The following is a 23,103-nucleotide window of genomic DNA, read 5'->3' as shown; positions in this document are numbered from 1 at the left end:
AGAAGACCTAAATAGACATTTCTCCAAAGAAGACATACAGATGGCAAAGAGGCACATGAAAAGATGCTCAACGTCACTAATTATTAGAGAAATGAAAATCAAAACTACAATGAGGTATCACCTCACAGTTAGAATAGGCATCATCAGAAAATCTACAAAAAACAAATGCTGAAGGGGGTGTGGAGAAAAGGGAACCCTCTTGCATTGTTGGTGGGAATGTAAATTGATACAGCCACTATGGAGAACAGTATGGAGGTTCCTTAGAAAACTGAAAATAGAATTACCATATGACCCAGCAATCCCACTACTGGGCACATACCCTGAGAAAATCATAATTCAAAACAAGTCATGTACCACAATGCTCATAGCAGCTCTATTTACAAAAGCCAGGACATGGAAGCAACCTAAGTGTTCATTGACAGATGAATGGGCAAAGAAGATGTGGCACATGTGTACAATGGAATATTACTCAGCCATAAAAAGAAATGAAATTGAGTTATTTGTAGTGAGGTGGATGGACCTAGAGTCTGTCATACACAGTGAAGTAAGTCAGAAAGAGAAAAACAAATACTGTATGCTAACACATATTTATGGAATCCAAAAAAAAAAAATGGTTCTAAAGAACCTATGGGCCGGACAGGAATAAAGACGCAGACGTAGAGAATGGACCTGAGGGCATGAGGAGGGGGAAGGGTAAGCTGGGACGAAGTGAGAGAGTGGCATGGACCTATATACACTACCAAATGTAAAATAGATAGCTAGTGGGAAGCAGCCACATAGCACAGGGAGATGAGCTCAGTGCTTTGTGACCACCTAGAGGGGTGGGATAGGGAGGGTAGGAGGGAGACATGGGAAGGAGACCCAAGAGGGAGGAGGTATGGGGATATATGTGTATGTATAGCTGATTCACTTTGTTATAAAGTAGAAGCTAGCACACCATTGTAAAGCAATTATAGTCCAATAATGATGTTTAAAAAAAACAAAGCTGCAACAAGAAGTAAGAACTTCTAGGAAAGGAAAAATCCCACTAGGAAAGGCAAATAAATTCTATAACTATAATAGATAAAAGATAGACATGAAGATATAAAATATGACATCAAAAACACAAAACATGGGGGAGGGGAGTAAAAAAAAATGTAGATCTTTTAGGCAGTATTTGAACTTAAAAGACTACCAGTTTAAAACAAAGTAGATATAGTTATGGGTCAACACATACAAACCCCAAGATAACCACAAATCAAAAACCTACAATAGATACACAAAAAACTAGAGAGAAAGGAACACAAGCAAATCATCAAACCGAAAGGGAAGAAACTAAAAAGAAGAAGAAAAGAACAAAGAACTACAAAAAAACAGGAAACAAGTAACAAAATGACATAGCTATCGATAATCATTTTAAATGTCAATGGATTAAATGCACCAATCAAAAGACATAGGGTGGCTGATTGGATTAAAAACAAGACCCATCTATACTGCTACTTACAAAAGGCTCACTTGCAGAGAGGCAATTTTAGGCTTATGATAATGTTTGGAAGCCTCAAAGTACCAATCTAAATACACATTCCATTCAGTTCTAGAAATTTTAGCACTATTGTATTCCAATTTGGTTTTAAAAAAATTCAGTTTGGGGATTTCAGAAGTTCCATTTGGCCATTGATATTCTAAATTGCCTTTGGTCAGGTAGATCCATTTAGTTAGAAATGTGTATGAGGAAGAGCTGAGGTTTTTACACATAAAATTGACCAGATTCCCTGTAGGGGTGCCCTCAAAATATTTAGATAACTGGGATCCTATTTCTCAGAGGTTTTTCTATAGAGTAAAAGAATAATTTTTAAAAAGATTAAAAAACTCAACCATCTTACATTTTAAACAACTCAGTTCAATAGCTTAAACAGTTCAAATATCTCAAACAGCTTGCAAAGGAACTGCAGGCCTAACACTAGCAAGTTCTAAGGGAACAGGTTGGTTCTAGAGGAGCCAGGCCGAAGGCTTCTCAGCCCACTTCTCATAGAACAACCCCTACTCCAAAGGAATGGGTCAAAGGTTGAAACAGCGCAGTTGCAATGAAACAGCCCCCCGTTCCAAAGGGAACAGGCTGAAACCTAACCAGTTTCAGTTGAAAGAGTCTGATCTCAAAATCTGACCAAGGTGGCAAATGAGTGCTCGTATACAGAACAAGGCCTTAACCAGAAAGGACAAAACCTTAAAATAGATCCCAGAGAAAGCCTGGAAAGCTTCAAATGCAAAGAGAGTATGAGCTCAGATCCAGGAGAAAGACATACCTTCAAACTCCAGGGTTGACAAGAAAAGCAGTGGGCACAATGGGCTCAATTGTGGGTATCTCACCTGTTTGCTCACCAGCCCCAGACCTGTCGGGGCTCTTCTCTGGATCCCTGTACGGGCCACCAAAATGTTGACCTAAAACAAATAGACTGCCAGTTATTTCTCTAGCAAAATGGGTTTTTTGGGATCAGCAGAGAATTGCAATTCGGAGTCTGCAACCCTGGCAAACTACCTGCAAGTCCCCACAGAGCAAGGGAGAAGAACTCTTGGAAAAGGCTGTTGGGAGAGTTGTAGTAAACAAAGAGTCCAGGACTTTTCATTGACTGAGTTGTTGCCAGGAAAGAAGTGGAGTCTTTCTTGTTCCTGTTGGACACTGCCATGATCATAGGGAGTGAGAGCTCCCCCTTCTGGTCTCCAGACTCTAGTTGATTGACATTTTTGTTTATTAATTCTGTTTACAGAGGCCAGCAATTAGCCTCCTTTACAGATGGGGAAACAAAGGCTAAGAGAAGTTAGGATGATGATATCCTTAATCTGCTGATCTACCACCAGGAGGGTATCATCCTAAACTCTGCCCTCACCCAGACTGCCAAGAAATAGTTTCAGCCCAGAGAGCCTAGGACAATTCTCATGAGACAGAAATCAAGAGCAGCAATGAGAATTCCTTGTATGTTGTTTAGGACTCAGCCATGCAAATTTTAGGCATGAGCAGTGGCGGGGTGGCGGGGGTGGGCGGTGGGAAGAAGAAGTCCTGAGCTGGTTTTTTGGAGATTTAAGTTCCATTTCTGGCTCTGACAAGAAAACGTGTGGCCTTGGACGAGTCACTCTTTTAGCTTCAGTTTTTTCCTGCTTCTTAAAACAATATTGTAATCTCCTGAGAAGTTCATTTTTTCCAACCAGATTTTTGAGATAAGGCGGTTGTATATTTTTCTGTTGGACATTTAAATCCACTGCTTTTCTGTTCAATTCAATATTGTAATCTCCTGAGAAGTTCATATTGTACATATAGATCTTTTAGGCAGTATTTGAACTTAAAACAATATTGTAATCCCCTGAGAAGTTCATTTTTTCCAACCAGATTTTTGAGATAAGGCAGTTGTATATTTTTCTGTTGGACATTTAAATCCACTGCTTTTCTGTTCAGTTCTCTTAGATATAAGAGCATGTCAACCACTATATTTTTCTCCAGAAGACCACATGGAGGGTCTGTGGGATAGGATTGGGCAGAGAGCCAATCTTTTTATACTCTACCTTCTTAGACAGGACCCACAAGAAAGTGCTTCTCCTTAATTAAGCACGATGATCAACTGTGGAAAGACCAGTGGGGCTCTCCTTGTAAAGATGAAATGCAGCCATGGGCAGAAAACAATGCAGGTAATTCCAGCCAGGAAGGTCTAGTCTGGAAATTTTTCAAAGGGCTACAAATTGCATAATCTAACATCTACTACCCCAGGGCAGTGTCTCCCTAGCTGTTGAGGAAGATGAGCCAGGAGAAGGTTTTCCAACCTGTTTCAGTTAGTAACTGCAAGTAACAAGAGACCTAAAGATAATGGCTTAAATGAACAAGGAATTTTTCTTTTCTTACACATAAAAATTCAAAGAGAAGCAGTTGAGAATGATATAGCAGCCCCAGTGAATTCAGGGACCTAGGCTCTTTCAACCTGACCACTCTGGCAATCTTACAAGTGGCTTCCATCCTAAAGGTTGCCCATGGTTCCAAGATGACCTGGAGCTGGAGCTCCAGACATCACATCCACATTCCAAGCAGAATGAATGGAAGGGTGAGGGGCAAAAATATGATCCTCCCAGTTGAGTCAGACCCTTTAAAAGAAATTTCCCGACATCTTATATATCATGACCACCCCTAGCTGCAAGGAGAATGGAAACTGGCTGGGCAACTAGAACTCTATGCCATACTACCTGAGCAAGTTTTTATGCTGTTTGATCTGGATTGTTTTGGAAATGAGTTCCTTCTAGAACTTTCATTTACCAGGTTACATATATAAATGCTATTGTATTATCTTCCCTAAATTCCTACTTTCCGTGAGACCTTGCTTTTGCCAACCTCATTTTTGCTGTGATAAGCTTTTCTTATCTATGATAAGCTTTTCGGGCATCTAACCCCTGTACTTGGCTAGCCATTATCGTTCTCACCCCACTTCACATGGGAGTGCTAGGTGCAACTAAGATAATTGGTCAACAGGGCTTTAAGATGTGGCAACGATGCTCTCTTTGATCTTCTCTTGGGAGTTACTAGCTCCCTCAGTCCTTGGAGGGTAGATACTTGCCAGTCTGAAAAGCTCTGTTGTACTTTGTCTCAGAGGCAGGGAGCTGAGACCAGTGCCTCCAGAGGTCATTTCCAAGTGTCCGAGCCTACCCTGGTCCACGTGGCCCGTGATGAGGCTGGGCTCCCATGATCTCTTGCAGTTATTCCCTACTATGTGTCAGTCACCACGGGGAAGCAGAAGGATGCAGCCACCGACAGCCGGGCCTTCATCTTCCTGATCGGAGAGGATGACGAGCGCAGTAACCGCATCTGGCTGGACTATCCCCGAGGGAAGAAGGGCTTCAGCTGCGGCTCGGTGGAGGAGTTCTATGTTGCAGGCTTGGATGTGGGCGTTATCAAGAAAATAGAGGTGCTGGGCCCTAGGGTCTCGGGATGGTGACCACCCCTAGGGAAGGAGGGAAGGAACTGACCAGTACACAGGTGGGAGGGTGAGTGGGCCCGACCTGAACCCCACTCAAAACAGGCAGCGGAGGAAGAGCTCCTGGCCCCTGCCATCAACTAGCTGGGTGACCTTGGTTGCATCACCTGCCCCTCCAGGTCCGTTTTCCAGCCACCCAATGGGGATGCCTGTGTATTAGTTTTTTATCGCTGTGTAACAAATTACTACAAACTTAATAACTTAAGGCCACACAAATGTATTATCTCACAGTGTCCTGAGTCGGAAGTCCAGGGGTGAGTTAGCTGGATCCTCTTCTCAAGGTCTCACTGGGCTGAAATCAAGTTGCTGCCACGGCTGGGGTCTCATCTGAGACTTGGGGTCCTGTCCCAAGCTCAATGGCCATTGGAGGAATCTGTTTCCTTGTAGTTGTAGGACCAAGGCCAGAGGCTGCCTGCATTCCCTGCCACGTGACCCTCTCCAAAATAAGGCAGTTTGTTTCTTCAAAGCCATTCAGAGAAGATCTCTTCTGCTTCAAATCTCTCTGACTTCTTCCATCTCTGACGTCTAGACCCTCTTTTAAAGGGCTCGCCTAATGAGGTCAGGCCCACCTAGAATAATCTTTCGATTAATTCAAAGTCACCTGACTAGAGACTTTAATTACATCTGCAAAATCTCTCCACCTTCACGGGAGGGACTCTGGTCGGTGAGTGTGAAGCACGTTGGAAGGCAATGCTGAGGGAGGAGGCAGAAGAGTGGGGAAGCGGACCCTGAGCAGGGAGGGCTTCTTTCCCAGTTGTGCCCTGTCCTCATGGCCCCTGTGTGTCCCCTCCTAGCTGGGCCACGACGGGGCCTCCCCCGAGAGCTGCTGGCTGGTGGAGGAGCTATGCTTGGCTGTGCCCACCCAGGGCACCAAGTACACGTTGCGCTGCAATTGCTGGCTCGCCAAGGACCGAGGAGATGGAGTCACCTCCCGTGTCTTTGACCTCCTGGATGCCACGGTGGTGAACATCGGGGTGAAGGTATAGAGGGCACCTGTGTGTGTGCATTGTGTGGCTAAGGGCAGTGCAGGCTGAGGTGGGCGAGCAGCAGGGGAAATGGAAGTGAGAGAAGCAGCAGACTCATCCCTGGGGCACTGGCAGGGGCTGCAGCCCTATATAGCAGCCAGACCCACTTTGCTAGGAGCCAAGAGAATCAAGTCTCTTCTTGTCTGCAGCTCTGTAACGTTGCACAAGTCATCTGGCCTCTCCAGGCCTTGGTTTTCTCATACAGCACATGGAAATAATGCTTTCCATCCTGTTCCATGTAAGATCTTGATGAGAACTAATGACACCATGAACAGTCCAGAAAAGCTTTGCCTGCTCTACACAGACATGCAGAGTCATTATTCTCCAAAGGATGCCGCAACAACACCAGTAGGCCAGTCATGAGGACAGATGGCATTTGGGAGACTGTGAGCCTCTGGGTCTCATAGTGTAGTGAGTGCTGTCTGCATAAGACCCCCTTAAGGGGAAAAAGCTGGAAGGCAAGTGCTCTAAGCTCCTGTCCCATCTCCACCTCTAACTAGCCAAAGGACCTGGGACAAGTTGTATAAAGTCCCAGGTCGGTGTCAGGCAGGAAGCAGGATGCCTGGGTACTGGGCCCCAAGGAAACGTGGCCAGCTGGTGGCGCAGAGGCCTCTGTGTCACATGACCCTGCAGATTCCCTTTCTCTCTGAAAAGCTGTGGGGTAAATGGAAGGTCCCAGCCCTCATCTCTATTCCTGAATCCAAACCAATGCACTACTAGATTTAGGTCAGAAGCCGTCACACAAAGGTAAGGAGAAATCGCTCTGGGCCTGAGCATGCCCTGCCTATATAGTATATGGAAACAGAACGAAGGGCTGAGTTATGGGCTCTAAAACTCTTGCCAGGCAGGACTGTGGATGCCTGCCCATCCCCTGCTTGACAGCCAGAGAGCAGAACTTTCTACGGCATCGATACCCCCTCCCTTGCTCAGCCATCTCCATCTGTGGCCAGACGGTCAGTGCAGGAGAGCACACAATTCATCCACGGACCTCCGTCCTGACCCAATTCCCAGCAGGCACGTGGGTGTGTGTGTGTGTGTGTGTGTCACTCCCAGCGCATACGCACACCCCGCTCGGTACAGCTGCATCTCCCTCTGAGCTCTTTAGTCTGTGGAAATCCAGACCCACACCCCAGTTATTCATGTTACAAAAGAACACACGTTTGTCACTTAACAAAGAACTGTAGGGCTCTTTGGACTGGCCACCTCCCCAGGACATCTGATATCAGACTGGAATTACAAAAGCTCTGTTTCTGTGTCTCTTTCTGGAAACACACCTATGACATAAAAAAGAGATGTGTCTGCATAAAGGAGAGAAAGATGGACACAGAGAACACAGGAGTCTGGAGAGATCAGCCTTAAAGGGACAGTCTCCATGGGGCCACAAAGCACTCACTTTGATCATTCTGTTTCTATGTCTGCTGGATTAGAGCAAAATAGTGTTGGGCTTCTGCTTTCATTTCTGATAGCTCCGTGCCCATCACAAATGCCCTTGTTAGGTGGTCTAAGAGGATTTTCCTGGTAAAGCAAGGTGCTCTTCAATGACCCCCTTGGCAAACATGTCCTCCTGGCCAGGCCTGAAATACTACTTCGAACCTTGCAGTAGCGTGGTGAAGATTCTAGATGCTGCTTGAAAACGCACAACATCGCTGCCATGAATAACTTGGGTTACGAGTCCGAAAGCACCTGGGTGATGGGGACCTAGCGCCTGCACGAGTGACAGCAGCCACTGGGGAAGGGAAGGGCCGGGTACAGGTATATGCAGAGGAGATGCTCAGCCTGGCACATCCTTGGCCACGTGTGCAAGCCTCTCCGGAACCTTCGAGACCTAATTGCTAGTCCTTGGGCACCTGGTGAGAGGCGTGGAGTAAGAAGCCAGGACCAGAGAACCTTCCAGGTCAGGGATGAAGATGGCCCCTCTTGACACGAGGCTGCCTCTTGGAGGAGCCAAGGCAGGGGCCTCGGTGAGGGCACCATCCTCGGAGGAGTAGGCTGCTCCCTCCGCCTCCAGCAGAGACAAAGGGAATACGTCCTCTTTGGAGCAAACCTCAGGCAAAAGGGCAAAATTCCAATCTAAAGTGAAAACCACGTACAATAGGCGGCTGTCCCACTTCACAAGTGAATGGAGGCAGAAGTCCCTGAACCATCAGACTGGGCACGCTTCCCACTCACCGATGTGCAGGGTGTGTGCTGGCTGCAGCAGGAAGGAGGGGGTCCCTCACAACCATCCCCAAGGCGACGTGTCTGTAGCTCTCGCAACTCTACAAAGTGCTTATCCCTATTTTATGGAGGAGGAAGCAGAGGCTGGAGAAGGTGGGGCCTCTGCCCAGGTCAACAGCTAGCACGGGACGGATCTGGGACTCAAATGGCGCCCTGCATGGCTCCAAAAGCCACTGTCTGCCCAACACACGCTGCTGGGATGAACAGACTTAGGTTGGGATTCTACTGACAAAGAAATTGGTTAATGCTGGGGCTCTTGGTCATATTCCTACTGCGCACGTGTTCCCTATCAGAAACTGAACTCCTCTCCAGCACTGAACTGGACACAGCCAGGGACACAGACAGTAACAAGGCCTAGCTCTTGCTCTCCAGACATTTACAGTTGATTAGGGGGAGATCTCTTTTCAGAGCCATGGAGCTTGGAGGGCGTGTTGTCTTGCCCCAGTGAGAAGGAGGCAAATCCGTGGGGTTAACGGTTGAGCCCAATGCCCAGGACCCACATCCCTCTTGTGGCAGGTGCTCTATGAAATGACGGTGTGGACGGGCGACGTGGTTGGTGGTGGCACCGACTCCAACATCTTTATGACCCTCTACGGCACCAACGGCAGCACAGAGGAGGTGCAGCTGGACAAAAAGAAGGCCAGGTATCTGGAGGTGGCCTGTGCCCCTTGCCCCTTTGCCCCTCCACACACCCAATCCTCCACCATCCAGCCCCATCCTGCCTTTAAATAGACTGCTTCCCTCACTCTCCTCTCATCCCCTGGGGCCTCCATGCCTCTGTGTGATTTCTCCCTCCTGGAAAGCTCTTCATCCACTCTCTCTGTCTCAAGACCCTTCTGTTTCAAGGGCTAGCTCAAATCCACCTCCTCCAGGAAGCCTACCTTGATCACCTCAACCCATAGCACTCCTTCCTTCCTACCTTCTGCCTTTCCTTCTTTCCTTCTGTCACTCAAAGATGTTTACTGTAAGGTCTGTGTTAGTTGATAGCGTTGTGTCATTGTGTATCTCCTGCTTTCATTCTTTGTATGGTAGTAATGTAGCCTGTTCACATCAGGGGAAGCTGGGTGAAGGGAACACAGAAACCCTGTTCTATTTTGCAACTTGCCTGCAAGTTCAAAATGATTACAAAAAGGCTAAAATAATTTTTAAAATATTAAAAAACAGTTGAACACCTATGTCAGACACTGTCAGACATTGGAGAAACTGCACAACCGGAAAGAGAAGATGCTCAAACTCACAATGCTTAACACCTGAGGGAACCACAGCAACAGCATGGACACTGATGTGGGCTTATTTTGTGCTGGACATTTTTCTAAGCCCTTTGAATGTATTGATACACCTAGTCTTCCCTACAACTCTATGAGGACCATTATTATCATCCCCATTCTATAGATAAGAAAACTGAGGCACAGCAGGGTCAAGTCATGTTGCTCAAGGTCCCAGAGCCAGTAAGCTATGGCACTGGGCACTGCACCCAGGTGGCCCCAGTCTTAAGCATTAGGTTCTACTGCCTCTTAAGATAGTTATTAGTAATGGCAATAAAGGTGAACCTCTTGTAGTGATTCCTGTCTGCGCCTTCCGGCAAATCCTCAGCTTGGTCCTGGGTTTTGTTTGGTTTTCTATGTTCAGCCATCGTCCCCCAAACCATCCCTGACCCCTGATATCTTAAGCATCAGAGGGGAGAGACTCAGAGTCCAAGCCTAGGATTTCTAAAACCCATCCACAGCCACTCACCCCTGAGACCACACTGCTGCCTCCCCAGGCTGGAGGGCAGCATCCAGAGAAGCCTCCTTTCTGAGTCCTCACAGCTCCTGACTCTGGCCTTGCCTGCAGGCCTCAGTAAGTACTTCTGGATGGTGGCGGTGGTGAGGATGGTGAGGACGATGCTGAAGCTCTTGGGAGCCAGGCACAGGTTTCTTCCCACAGACAGAGCCGTTCACGAGAGCGGGAACTCTGCTCATCTTACGCAGCTCGTGCCTGGGGGTCTGATGAGAACAGTTTTTGCCTGTCTTCTCTTAGCACTTCTACACTCTCATTATGCAACTCCTGTTTCCTTCTGGAATTCTCCCGTGACCAATTCTCCCCTGATGATGATTGTAACAATGGCTAACATTCAACGAGCACCTGCTCCCTGCCAGGCACCCTTGTAAGTGCTTTTTAAAGATATATTAACTCACAACCAATAAGGTGCCTGAGACACAGAAAGGTGAAGTAACTCCTCAAAGTCACTCAGGTAGTAAGCAGGCGAGCTGAGGTTCGAACTCCTGAAATTGTGGGAATAAATGAAGGCCGAGTGAGAACAGAGGCTATTTCTTTAGAGCTGGCTATAGCAAGGGTGTGAGCCACCATCTCTTTGTTTGGCAGAGGCTAAGGCTGTCAGGACTCTGGCAAAGCTTCAGAGTGTAGCATTACTGGGGGCATGGCGAAGCTGAAGGGGAGCTACCTAGAATCAGGCATCTTATGTGATTGAATTGGGGAACGTATCTGGGTTTCTCTGATTGTCTTGAGTTGGGAGAGGGGGCAAATCAGGGAAGCTGGCAGTCACTCCCCGCATCCTGACCATCATGGGCCCACTGCTGGTGAGGCTGCAGTCTGGCTGCCTGGGATGACTGCTGCTGCAGAGGTGGTGGGTCAGAGTTCTGTTATCATCTCTGGTCTAGCCAGTGTCTGTTTGTATCTTCAATCTCTCACAATATTTACCGCTATACTTTGACCCTAGTCTCCACCCCGCCCCCAGATTCCTGGAATTTCTCGGATTAATTATCCGACGCCTACGTTCCACCTTATTTTATAGACACACGCAGACACAGTTGCTGGTGGGAAAGATAGATACCTCCTTTCTGGTAGTATCTAAATTCCAAAAATGTTGCTTGAAAATTATACCATATTGCAAATGCTTCGAGGCACCTTGTTAAAGAATTTTGGTTTTCCAAATTAAGATTTATTCTTTGAAGAGAGCCATCATTTCTTAATTATTCTGGAGGGCAAGCTCAGGGCTCTTACCCAAGACATATTTTGCTTCATTGCATTTGCAAGTGGCCCGAAGTTCAGCCTGTGTCTTGGAATCCTCATTATAGGGGTCAGCATCTTGACTCAGGGACTTGGATTGTAAGACCCACTGGGCTTGTGTCGTGCACACAGTTTAGTGTTGTGCAAGGGAGCCTTTCCCAAGAAATGGCGTGTGACCAGGATGGAGGCAGAAACGTGCATGTGTCACACAGAAAGCATTGTGTAGGTTTGCCTGCTGCAGCGCCCCTGTCGTAAAATGCTATACGCAGAGGCCAAATTTGATAGCAATTCCCTCAACCCCACTCCCCAGCTAAAGTTCCCAACTTGTCATCTTGCCACTTTGGGGGAAACTGTTCTGGTAAATTAATTCACAGTGAGATGGTCGTGAATGCATGTGGCATTCAAAAAAATGATGCCCTCAAAAGGTAATGCTTAAACCCAAGGAGTGACTGTCTAACAGTGGAACTTGAGGCAATTAGTTTCTAATGGATGTAGGGGCTATTTTTAGGCAAATAGATGTGGTTTTTCTCTAGAGGGAAGTAAGTGCCTGTAAGGAATCATTCCTAGGCCCAGTGGAGACACCAGGAACTGGGAAATTCTTTGGTCTGGAAGCAAACCAGATTCTCAGAGTTCTGTTGGCTTTGCCCTTCGGGATGGCCCCCTGGCTTCCACTAACCCTTAGTGCAAAGAAGATGAAAAGAGACTCAGCTCAAGAGAACGCAAACGGAGGGCAGAGCCCAGATGGCTTTCCAATTGCCACTTCAGGAGGCATTTGGGAGCCACTAGTGACGGTGGCCTGGGCTTAGCTTGTAATAGCTTGTAAGTTTTGAATCTTTCCCTCATATCTTTCTCACTTAGATCTCACACTGCCTGGTTAGTGATAAAGCTCTGAGAATGGAAAGGGCCCGTCTTTGGGGACTTCCTGGGCAGGGGAGCTGGTGGGGAGGCTCCTGGAGTTGGTCAGGCTTGGAGGGAGGTCTCAGGGCTGAGTGGGAATGGTGGTAGTCTGAGAGAAGAGGCAAGCGGGCTGAGTTGCAGGGACCGGTGCCTTTCAAAGATCAGGCAGTTGGGAAGTCCTAGCACCCGCTGCTGGGTGACCCCTCTTGACACATCATCTTCAACTCAGAGGCTGCCCTTTAAAAGGACACTGGAAGGTTCGAACATGTGCTGGGCCTGATCATGGCATTTGAGGATGGTAGAGATTTAGAATCTGTTTGAGATTTCTTTAACTTTGATCTACTCTCAAACCAGGGCAAGGATGCTCATGAGATATGGAGGCAGATGGGTTGATGCAGCTCCCTGGTGCACAGCAAGTTCAATGATCTTATTGGTCCCTGAGGAGCCCGGTTCAGAGGAGCCAGGGCCTGTGGGCTCTGCCTTTTACCCCTCAGTTACATCAGCACCTGTGGACACCTACACCACCGCTGAGGCAGTCCTGCTGCTACTCACCAATGCCTGGAGTTCTCTCTGTGCTGGGTCTCTCATCTGCGCCCCCTACAGTCCCGAAGTGCACATTCTTGCCACTTGGGTCTGTATTAGTTTCCCGAGGTTATGATAAAAATTTACTACAAACCTAGTGGCTTAAAACAACACAAACTTATTCTCTAACATTGTGCTGATGAGCACTTCGGGCCTGGCGAACAGAGGTCTGGTGGCTACTGCAAGGGCCTGGGGAAGGGAGACAGTAGAGGCACTGAGGTTGGCCAAACTGTTGACAATTAAACAATCGGCTCTTGGGACAGAGCTGGGACCGACTTATTAAGGGTTGGCCAATGCTGTCCTTAGAGGGACAGAGCTGCCCCCAGTTGCTGTGGGATGCAGCATGGGCTAGATGGCCACTGGTACTGGAAGGAGCTGGGTCTAACATGAAGCTACAGGTGAGCCTCTGATCCCAGCCAACTCCAGGAGCCTCAGCCCTACCTCTAAGATGCAGAGAGGCAAAGTGCCTGAGCAGCTGCCCCAGGGAGGCTAGCTTTGAGCCCCATAACCTTCTTCCCTATCTTCCAGCCACCCCCTCCCCAGGCTCCCTACCCATACATCTTCCCCAGCTTCTTAACAATGTCTAAAACTTTTCCATTAAATACTGGCCCTTCCAGCCTAAGGCTTCGGGTTTGGTTGGCCTGAGGCTGTCCTCCGTCACAGAGACTGGTGAGTGAGTGGGCGCTAGGCCGTTTCCCAAGGACAGCCTTTGATGGGGTGGAGAACAGAAAGAAGGGCTGACAGGAAGGGAGTGAGGGGCGGCTAAAGCTGCTGAGCTCCTTCAGGTGGATGAGCAGGACAAAGCCAGGGCCACTTCGGCAGCCCCATCCTTCTGAGCCAGAGGCAAGGGGACCTGACTCAGAGGCTGACCACTTCTCCAGGGGGGACCCTCAGTGTGTGGCTCTCTCTCGTGTCAACTGGGATGTCTTGAGGGGCTTGGAGCAGCAGGAAAAATGTGGCTGGTGAGCTGTGGAGGAATGAAGGGCCAATGAGGGGCTTTCCTTTCAGATGCAGGCCTTTTACCCTGAGAAGAGGAGTCTATCCAGGTGTAATTGGGGTTTAGCCTTTAATGGAGGGTGAGGGGGCAACTGTAACCCAGTCTTTGGTTTTCTAAAAGAAAAGCTTATTTCTCTCTCCCTTTTTCCTTACACCTGCCCCACCATAAAATCTCCATAAAAGGGAGATATTTGGCTAAATTCAAAGGGTGAAAATTAAAAAAAAAAATACAAAGCACAGATTTCTAGAGTTCCTTTATTCTGCAAAATTATACACTGACAAGAGTAAGGAATCAATGAGTTGAAAGATTATTTGAGAGAATCTCCACTATGTGAGATGAGCTTGACAGGGGAGTTTGTGAGCACTGCCTTCCGGTTCCCACGTGACCAGAGGGACAGACAGTTTAAACTAGAGCAGGAGGGATTTAGGGCAGACTTCTGGGAGAGTGTTTTTACGTCTAATAATCATAAAGTGCACATAAGCAAGTTATCAAAGGGATTAGGCCTCTTGAAGACGAGGGGTAGTGAGTTCTGAGTTTGCAGCATTTGCAGTCCCAGCTCCCACTGGCTGTGGCCTCTGTTTTTAAAAGTACGTTTTGTTCAAGGAAGCGTAAAATTGCCATGCAGTGTCATATCTTCAGTGATACCTGCGTTACCCCCAGGGGCTTAACAGCAGCAGCATCTGGGATCAGTGAGCAGTCGAGCAATGTCAGCACTGATGGTCACATTTTGCATGCAGCACTCTGGGAAGAGCAGTAAGAAATAAAGATAGAGTGTCTCTGAGATGATGTGGTCATTCGGTAGCAAAATAGTAATAGCAACAAAAGCAATGTTAACTGCCATTTTACAGTTATTACTAGTATTTCCCAACCTAGGGCCACTGCCTTCAGTTATGCATATTCTGTACAGAAAAATGTGAACAACACTATCTAGAGTTGTGCAGTGCACAACTTGCCCCACCATTCGTGGCAGCCCGTCACTCATAGAGTCTCATTTAAAATCTTGCAGGTATGGAATTTTTTTCACATTTTAAGTTGATTTCACATCCATTTGGTCCTCATGACAGTTTTATGAGATTGCCGGGCCAGTGTCATTTTCCCTAGACTACAGATGAGGAAACCAAGTCCCAGAGAGGAGCTGGGACTGTTCCATGTGGTTAGCAGAATGAGATTAAGACCCAGAACTGGTACCTCTTGAATCAGGACCATATCTACCAGCAACTCACTTAACCCAGTCTTTTGGGAACACATCTGGGTTGCAAGAGACAGGCTAGTGGGGAGTCACAGGAAGCTGAGAGGCCTCTTCTTCTCTCCTTACCCTGAATCTGGTCTCTGGCATGGCCTCGCCCTCTCACCATGGCCAGCCTCCCTTCTTCATGCCCCTCCTCTCCACCCCCAGATTTGAGCGAGAGCAGAATGACACCTTCATCATGGAGATTCTGGACATCGCCCCGTTCACCAAGATGCGGATCCGAATTGATGGCCTGGGCAGCCGGCCCGAGTGGTTCCTGGAGAGGGTAACATGGCTGGACCCTCACCCTCCCTTCCACCCACTGCCCACCCGTTCTTCCTGCTCCTTTGGGCTGTCAATGGGCCTTGTTAAAGTGCAAATGTCACCTTAAAGGGTTGTTATGCAGACCTGGCCCAGATAATCAATACGCCCTTTGGTGTGAATTAATCAGAGAACCTAGTTTTATTTATTTGAGTCCAGTCAAAACTGAATCAGCTGCCAGGGAATACAGCCTGCCCTGTCGACAGAGACAGGGTGTGGGCTTCCTGGAGGAAGCGAGTTGGGAGGGGTGAGAGGGGAGCAGGAGCTGGGGCGGCAAGGCTCCAATGGTGGGAACATTAGGCAGACGGCAAGGAGGCTTCCGGTGCCCCTGTGATCACGGTTAGCTGGCTGCCTCTTCTTCCATCTTGGGCCAATGCTCCCCTGTGAGTCATCCTCTCATCCCTCATCCATCAAAGGCCATCGGTCCCAAGTCCCCTCAGGCTCTGCTCCCCTGTCCAGCCTTTAGCAGATTTTTCTTGAGCCAACAGTAGGGTGCTCCCACCAAGGACAATCTGGCGAGCTTGGGTACACAGTTCCGGGATCTATGGCTGACAGTGGTTTGGTTGGTCTGTTTTTCTGTCATTCATTCAGCAAACATTTCTCATGCACAGTGATGGGCACCTCTCGGAAATATATTTAGACGAATTGCCCATTTCCAACTCCCCAAGTGAGGGTAGTCATGGCAGGGGCTTCAGACCCTGTGCCAGGCCCGCGGGGCATGGTCTTTTCCTGGAGAGGACCCTTTCCTCATGCCTCGAGTCTAAATCAGAAGAACTTGTCTCAGGCCTGGGATCATGGGTCCCGGGGGTCCAGATGAGGGGGCTGCATAGCAGGTGGGCAGCTGGCAGAGGTGAGGGAGGTCTTCCCATGCTGGCCTCTCTCCCCCAGATCCTCCTGAAGAACATGAACACTGGAGACTTGACCATGTTCTACTACGGAGACTGGCTGTCCCAGCGGAAGGGCAAGAAGACCCTGGTGTGTGAGATGTGTGCCGTCATCGACGGGGAGGAGATGATGGAGTGGACTTCCTATACCGTCTCAGTGAAGACCAGTGACATCCGGGGTGAGTCAGTGGGTCCCTCCCTTCTCCTATACCCACCTGCCACTAACCCTGCCCCTCCTTACATTCTGGCTCAGGTCCTGGGCTCCGGTCAAGACATTTTTCTCTGGATGGTCTTCCAAAAGTTAGTCAGGCCAGCTCCTTTCCACAGTGTGCCACCTTCTGCCTGAACAAAGTATTCCTCCCAGTGACTGACTCGGCCCTGTCCTTCCTGCCTCAGCGAAGTGAGGGAGAACGTTACCAGGCCGTATGGTCAGCACTTCTGAAAACGGTGCAGGAGATTAGCTCAGAGGCCCTCTGTCCTCCTGCTGCCTCCTGACACCCCTCACCCAGGTGCCATGCATCTTGGATGCCCCTGGGTTCCTTCCCACATCCCTGTGCTTGGCCGCCATCTGCTGTGTGCCAGCTTTGGCCTGGGGTCTTAGGATGGGATAAGTCCCTGAGCCCGTGTGTGACTGACATTCGAGGGCAGCAAAGACAGCGAGGCTGTGACAGAAGTTGGCACAGGTGCTGGGAACCCAGAGGAGGGCACCTTACCCAGCCTGAGATCAGAGGCAAGGGTCATGGAACTGCTTCCCAGAGGTGGTGCCAAAGTCTGGCCCAGAAAGACAAACAGAAGCCGGTGAGGCAGAGGGGACAGCAGAGGAGGGGCCTTCCAAGCAAAAGTACAAGCGAGCTCAAAGGCCAGCAGCTGAGAGGAAAGCAATGCCTCCTGCCTCCCCTCCCCTATACCAAGCCTGTTCCCCAGCAGCTGGTGCAAGGAATCTGGCAAACTCACTCACACTACTTATAAATGGCTGGTGAGAGAGCCCCTTGTTGGCCCTGGTAGCTTACATTTCAACAGAGAAGCATTCAGCCAAAGAAATGAAGCATCTCCGGCATACATGATGGGTCAGGACAGCTGGCAAAGTTTTTTTTGGCACCTCCCTTCTTCCTTTCCTCCTCAGAGTGAAGCCTTCACTCTCTTCGCTTAAAATTCCAAGTGTTCACAGTTTTCGAGTCCCTCATCCCTTCATGATGTGCTCTCAGAAAACAATAACTACATTTTTAACCACAGGGTGTGTATCAGAAAATCTTCAAGGAATGACCTCTCCCAGAAGCCTTTTCTTTTCAGCTGGGGTCAGTACCTCTATTTGGCTTAAGCAAATGATGTGAAGCTCTGTGTAGAATGTCAACCAGAGGCAGATTTGGGAACAAGGAACTTTCACATTTTACAGGAGGGAGTTTATTTCTAAACTGTAAAGCCAGCCTACACGACACATGTTTAAGTATGGGTGTATTTCCCCCAAACTAGGTGAGTTCTTGTACCAAACCATTCATACTTGGTAACCAGGATCCCAGTTAGCCCAACAGCATTTACAAGCCACAGAGGTGAGATGAAGGATAGAGTTGTAGACCTGGGAGCCCTATGACACTGACCAGCCCTTTCCGACCTCACCCCTGGCCTCGATGACTCTGAACTTGCCCATGTGCCCCCCTGGCTCCTCCCAGGATCCCGAGAGTGAGGCCAGAACAAGAGAGCTATGATTCACAAAGTCCAGCACCCAGAGCCCTTGTCTTGTGCACCCCAGGAGCGGGCACCGATGCCAATGTGTTCATCATCATCTTTGGGGAGAATGGGGACAGCGGGACCCTGGCCCTGAAGCAGTCTGCCAACTGGAACAAGTTCGAGCGGAACAGCACCGACACGTTCAACTTTTCCGACATGCTGAGCCTGGGCCACCTCTGCAAGCTGAGGGTCTGGCACGACAACAAAGGTAGCTCAGGCTCAAGGTCAGGGTGGGAGGGAGGGCAGACCTCAGCTCTCCACCTGAGCCCCACCCCATCTCCCTGGCAGCACGTGGATCCTTCTACCCCAGGGTGACAGGGAACCGAAAGCAGTTGATTGCCACCATTTTTTTTAAAAATTTATTTATTTTTGACTGCGTTGGGTCTTTGTTGCTGAGCGCAGGCTTTCTCTAGTTGCGGCGAATAGGGGCTACTCTTCATTGTAGTGCGCAGGCTTCTCATTGCGGTGGCTTATGTTGTTGCAGAGCACAGGCTCTAGGCACACGGGCTTCAGTAGTTGTGCCACGTGGGCTCAGTAGTTGTGGCTCGTGGGCTCTAGAGCGCAGGCTCAGTAGTTGTGGCGCACGGGCTTAGTTGCTCCGCGGCATGTGGGATCTTCCCGGACCAGGGCTTGAACCTGTTTCCCCTGCACTGGCAGGCGGATTCTTAACCACTGCGCCACCAGGGAGGCCCGATTGCCACCATTTTGACTGTTCCATCAGTTAGAACAGCCAATGTTTCTGGGCAAATTTTAGTTCCTCCTGCCCCCCCTGCCCCCTGGGGTGTTGAGTAGCTCTTAATTTTCTGTTATGTTGGGGCATTAATTCTACTTAGTTCAGATATAAAAATTAAGAAAAGAAGGGCTACATCACCAAATTCACTTCCCATGGATTTTCTATAAAGGATTATGTTTGTTTATTTATAATAGCTAGTCTAAAATTAGTCAAATTCACTTATAAATATGAATGATGGGATAGACTACAAGCCAAGCAAGACATTTATTTTTAACTTCAAAATACCTAAGGAATACTTTATCATATCTGTAACTGTGCTGAATTTTTTCATTACCCTTTTGTTGTCTTCAGGCCACTCTGAACACTTTTTTCTGGCTTTGGGTCTTTATGTTACACATTATATAATTAGAAAAGAGTTGTTAAATACTAAATTTCACCTCCTTGAGACACATTACTTTCTTAATTTGTGTGTTCTAACTCACCCTCTTGTCTTCCATTGAAACTGGCCTCAACAAAGCTATTCACTCAAATCCTTCTCCAGTCTTTCCTGAGTTTCCCCCATGAGTGGCCCAGAGGCGTCCTGAGTGTTGTATTTGTCCTTACTTCTTCCAAATCCTGACAGAGGACCAATATGTCTGTCATGGTATCTGATGAAGCCCAACTTGGCAGCTTTAACATAGGTTAAACAGTAAAATTTTTTCAATAACATGGGATAAGCTCTTATTAAGCACAGAGAAAATACTCAGTCTTCAGAGCAATAATCTAATGAAGATTTACACAGCCCTCAGTTTTCAAATCTCAGTGTACGCATGCAGTCATTCATTGAGCGAACATTTACAGCATTCACTATGGTCCTAGTGCTCTGTTAAATATGAAAGATACAAACATTTGACCCTTACAACAATCTTGTGAATTCCTGCAACAAAAGCACTGAATTATCTCTCTTTTCTACAACCAAGAAATATTGAGGCCCTGTGAAGTTTGAACAACTTACTCAGAATCACACAGCAAGAAAGAGACACAGCCAAAACTCAAATTCAGGTCTTCTGATGCTTGTTCTGGGATACCAGCCCATCCTGCCAGTTCCATTCTGCACCCTCACCAGCCACTGTGCCAACAGGTCAAAAAAGAAGAGGAGGAGATGAGGACAGCTTCCTCTACCTCTCTTCTCCCCCATACATATTTATTGTCAGGGTACAGGGGGAGAATGACTTCTCCAGAAAAGTGGAAGGGGATGCTTATTCCTCTCCTGTTCATTCAGTGTCATTATACGTCTATGGAAAGAAACATACTTGCAAAATATTCTCAAAATATCCCTAATGAATCTCTACTCTTTCCCAATAAGGAAACAAAACAAAGATCCCTGAATTCTTTCTCACTCTCTCATCATCCATTATGATTGTTTTAGAACTAGTAGAAGGTTGGCCGGTGGTCGAAAGTCTGGCTTAACAACAAGAGCCAAATTATTAAGATCATCTCCTGCCCCAGACAGTTCATAAGATCAAGATGAGCCGCTGCCCATGCCATGCCACAGATGGATCACTTAGTCAAGACAATCACTTCAGTGTTTGAGCAAGATGCCAGGGGCTCAGTAAAAGCGCTGAGCCCCAATGTGTGTGTCACCACAAGCCTAATTAGAGTGTTTTGTCAGACCAGATTGATGAGTGTGGGTGGGGATGGGGTTTGTCTACCCTAATATCCATGCATACGGTTTCCTGTTGCAGTGTCCATGCCAGAGGCAAACCATAGTTTAGGAAGTATATTCCTGGGAAGTGTGCCCCTGTCCTAATCAGAAGGAAGTACATTTTATCTCGGGACTGCCAACACACCCTGGCAAGGCATTACTCTTGAGATCAGGGGCCATGGCTCATTCATATTTATTTTCATAACTGCCTACAAAGGTGCCTGTGGCACAGTGGAGACTCACTAAATCTTAGCTTAGTTGAGACTCCACCCCCTCCCCCACTCCCAGGACAGAGTTGAGAAATACCAGGGCCTTTAATTCTGTTCTTCCACAGCCCCTATCTCAGAAGCAACAGAGAAGCAAAGGGACTAGAACCTTGAGAAGGAAGAAATATTATTCCCAGCCAGTCCGAACAATCCCCTTAGGGTTCAACCACATGATGGGATCAGAGGTCAAGGGGCTCCCTGATCACCTCCTGGTCAGGTCAGAGAACTGGGCAGGGTAGAACTTCATGTAGACCATGATGACCTCCATTCCTTTTCCAAGAAGGGAAGACAGTGTCAGGGCCATTTTTAATATGAAGGTTTCACTCACAGGGTTGTGAGGGTGGAGGGGATGACCAGAAAGACTGAGGATGCCCGTGTCAAATACCACAGTTCTGGGTAAACACGCTATAGCCTTTGGAGCTGTGTAGCTGTCCAGGGTACTGACTTCTCTCTGGCGTCTCTCAATTCTGGACTCTGCCACCTGTTTCTAGGGTTCCCACCTTTGAGGCTGACTATTTTCAGACTGGACTGTTATAGACTTCCCTCAGCTTGCCAAAATGGTTCAACTTACCATACGTCTCATCCTCAATTCACAACAATAATAGACAGATAATTGCTGATCCAAGATCAGAGTTCATCTCTGTTTCCTGTCTTCAAAGGCTGCTGTCTTCAACTCCATCTTATCTAACTCCACCTGACTAAATATCTGAAACCCTACTGGTTCTTTGTTCCTTGGATGACTTCTCCTGTTGCTACCACACCTTCAAAGTCTGCCTTCTCCTTCCATTCCCATCTGTTTCTCATCACAGACTTTCCAGAGTCCTCTTAGGCATTCCTGCTCCGTGTGGTATCCCTCCTTCCAAACTACCTAGGAAAGCAAAGGCACACATATTTCAGAAAAATGTTCCAGAGAGTCAAGCAGTAGCATTCCAGGAGTCAGGGATAATGTTTGCCTGTAGTGATGCCTATGTTTCCCCCTTTCTTGTTTTTCTCCTCCTACCTGACATGTCCTCTTCCCAGACAACATGAGCCTTTCAGTTCCTCTACTACTGTAGTCCTAATGATTCCTAACAAGTCCTAACAAGTTTTTATATTGATTTCAGTCAATAAATCAAATGTAACCAATTCTCATTATCCACAATAGTTTTGCCCTCTAAAGTTGCTGCAAACACTGAACCACTGCTCCTAGGGAAAATACAAGATTAGGTTCCTGCAGGCCTCTGGTCACAGCATTTTCATCAACCAGTCAATACCTAACTTTGTTTTATGTGTGTTCCTGTTTAAAGACACCTCATCTAATATATATTCTTGATTAATTTTTTTAACATCTTTATTGGAGCATAATTGCTTTACAATGGTGTGTTAGTTTCTGCTTTATAACAAAGTGAATCAATTATACATATACTTATGTTCCCATATCTCTTCCCTGTTGCATCTCCCTCCCTCCCACCCTCCCTATCCCACCCCTCTAGGTGGTCACAAACCACCTAGCTGATCTCCCTGTGCTATGTGGCTGCTTCCCACTAGCTATCTATTTTACGTTTCATAGTCCATGCCACTCTCTCACTTTGTCACTGCTTACCCTTCCCCCTCCCCATATCCTCAAGTCCATGCTCTAGTAGGTCTGTGTCTTTATTCCCGTCTTACCCCTAGGTTCTTCATGACATTTTTTTTTCTTAGATTCCATATATATGTGTTAGCATACGGTATTTGTTTTTTTCCTTCTGACTTACTTCACTCTGTATGATAGACTCTAGGTCTATCCACCTCACTACAAATATCTCAATTTCGTTTCTTTTTATGGCTGAGTAATATTCCATTGTATATATGTGTCACATCTTCTTTATCCATTCTTCTGTTGATGGACACTTAGGTTGCTTCCATGTCCTGGCTATTGTAAATAGAGATGCGATGAACATTTTGGTACATAACTCTTTTTGAATTATGGTTTTCTCAGGGTATATGCCCAGTAGTGGGATTGATGCGTCGTATGGTAGTTCTATTTGTAGTTTTTTAAGGAACCTCCATACTGTTCTCCATAGTGGCTGTATCAATTCACATTCCCACCAACAGTGCAAGAGGGTTCCCTTTTCTCCACACCCTCTCCAGCATTTACTGTTTGTAGATTTTTTGATGATGGCCATTCTGACTGGTGTGAGGTGATACCTCACTGAAGTTTTGATTTGCATTTCTCTAATGATTAGTGATGCTGAACATCCTTTCATGTGTTTGTTGGACATCTGTACATCTTCTTTGGAGAAATGTCTATTTAGGTCTTCTGCCCATTTTTGGATTGGGTTGTTTGTTTTTTTGTTATTGAACTGCATGAGCTGCTTGTAAATTTTGGAGATTAATCCTTTGTTTGTTGATTCATTTGCAAATATTTTCTCCCATTCTGAGGGTTGTCTTTTGGTCTTGTTTATGGTTTCCTTTGCTGTGCAAAAGCTTTTAAGTTTCATTAGGTCCCATTTGTTATTTTTGTTTTTATTTCCATTTCTCTAGGAGTTCTTGATTTATTAACAGTGAATTCATGGTCATCAATACTAT

General features: G+C 47.3%; 1 protein-coding gene across 4 annotated transcripts in view; it reads left to right on the top strand.

Moving 5' to 3' along the window:
- Positions 1-23,103, top strand: part of LOXHD1 (lipoxygenase homology PLAT domains 1) — a gene marked incomplete at both ends in the record, with an annotated part of 202,517 nt that overhangs the window by 154,210 nt on the left and 25,204 nt on the right. For 3 of the 4 annotated variants that reach the window (XM_082668196.1, XM_082668195.1, XM_082668193.1), the window contains 6 exons: positions 4,711-4,919; positions 5,783-5,968; positions 8,747-8,874; positions 15,112-15,229; positions 16,153-16,327; positions 17,896-18,081. In XM_082668196.1, the coding sequence (XP_082524322.1) occupies positions 4,711-4,919; positions 5,783-5,968; positions 8,747-8,874; positions 15,112-15,229; positions 16,153-16,327; positions 17,896-18,081 (1,002 nt within the window). The remainder of the gene's footprint in view (positions 1-4,710; positions 4,920-5,782; positions 5,969-8,746; positions 8,875-15,111; positions 15,230-16,152; positions 16,328-17,895; positions 18,082-23,103) is intronic. The other variant, XM_082668194.1, reaches the window with a different exon arrangement.

Source organism: Grampus griseus (assembly GCF_964374135.1).
Source record: "Grampus griseus genome assembly, chromosome: 12".
In the NCBI taxonomy this organism is placed as follows: domain Eukaryota; kingdom Metazoa; phylum Chordata; class Mammalia; order Artiodactyla; family Delphinidae; genus Grampus; species Grampus griseus.
Note: the sequence above shows the minus strand (reverse complement) of the source record. Positions and strands in the feature narration are given on the sequence as shown.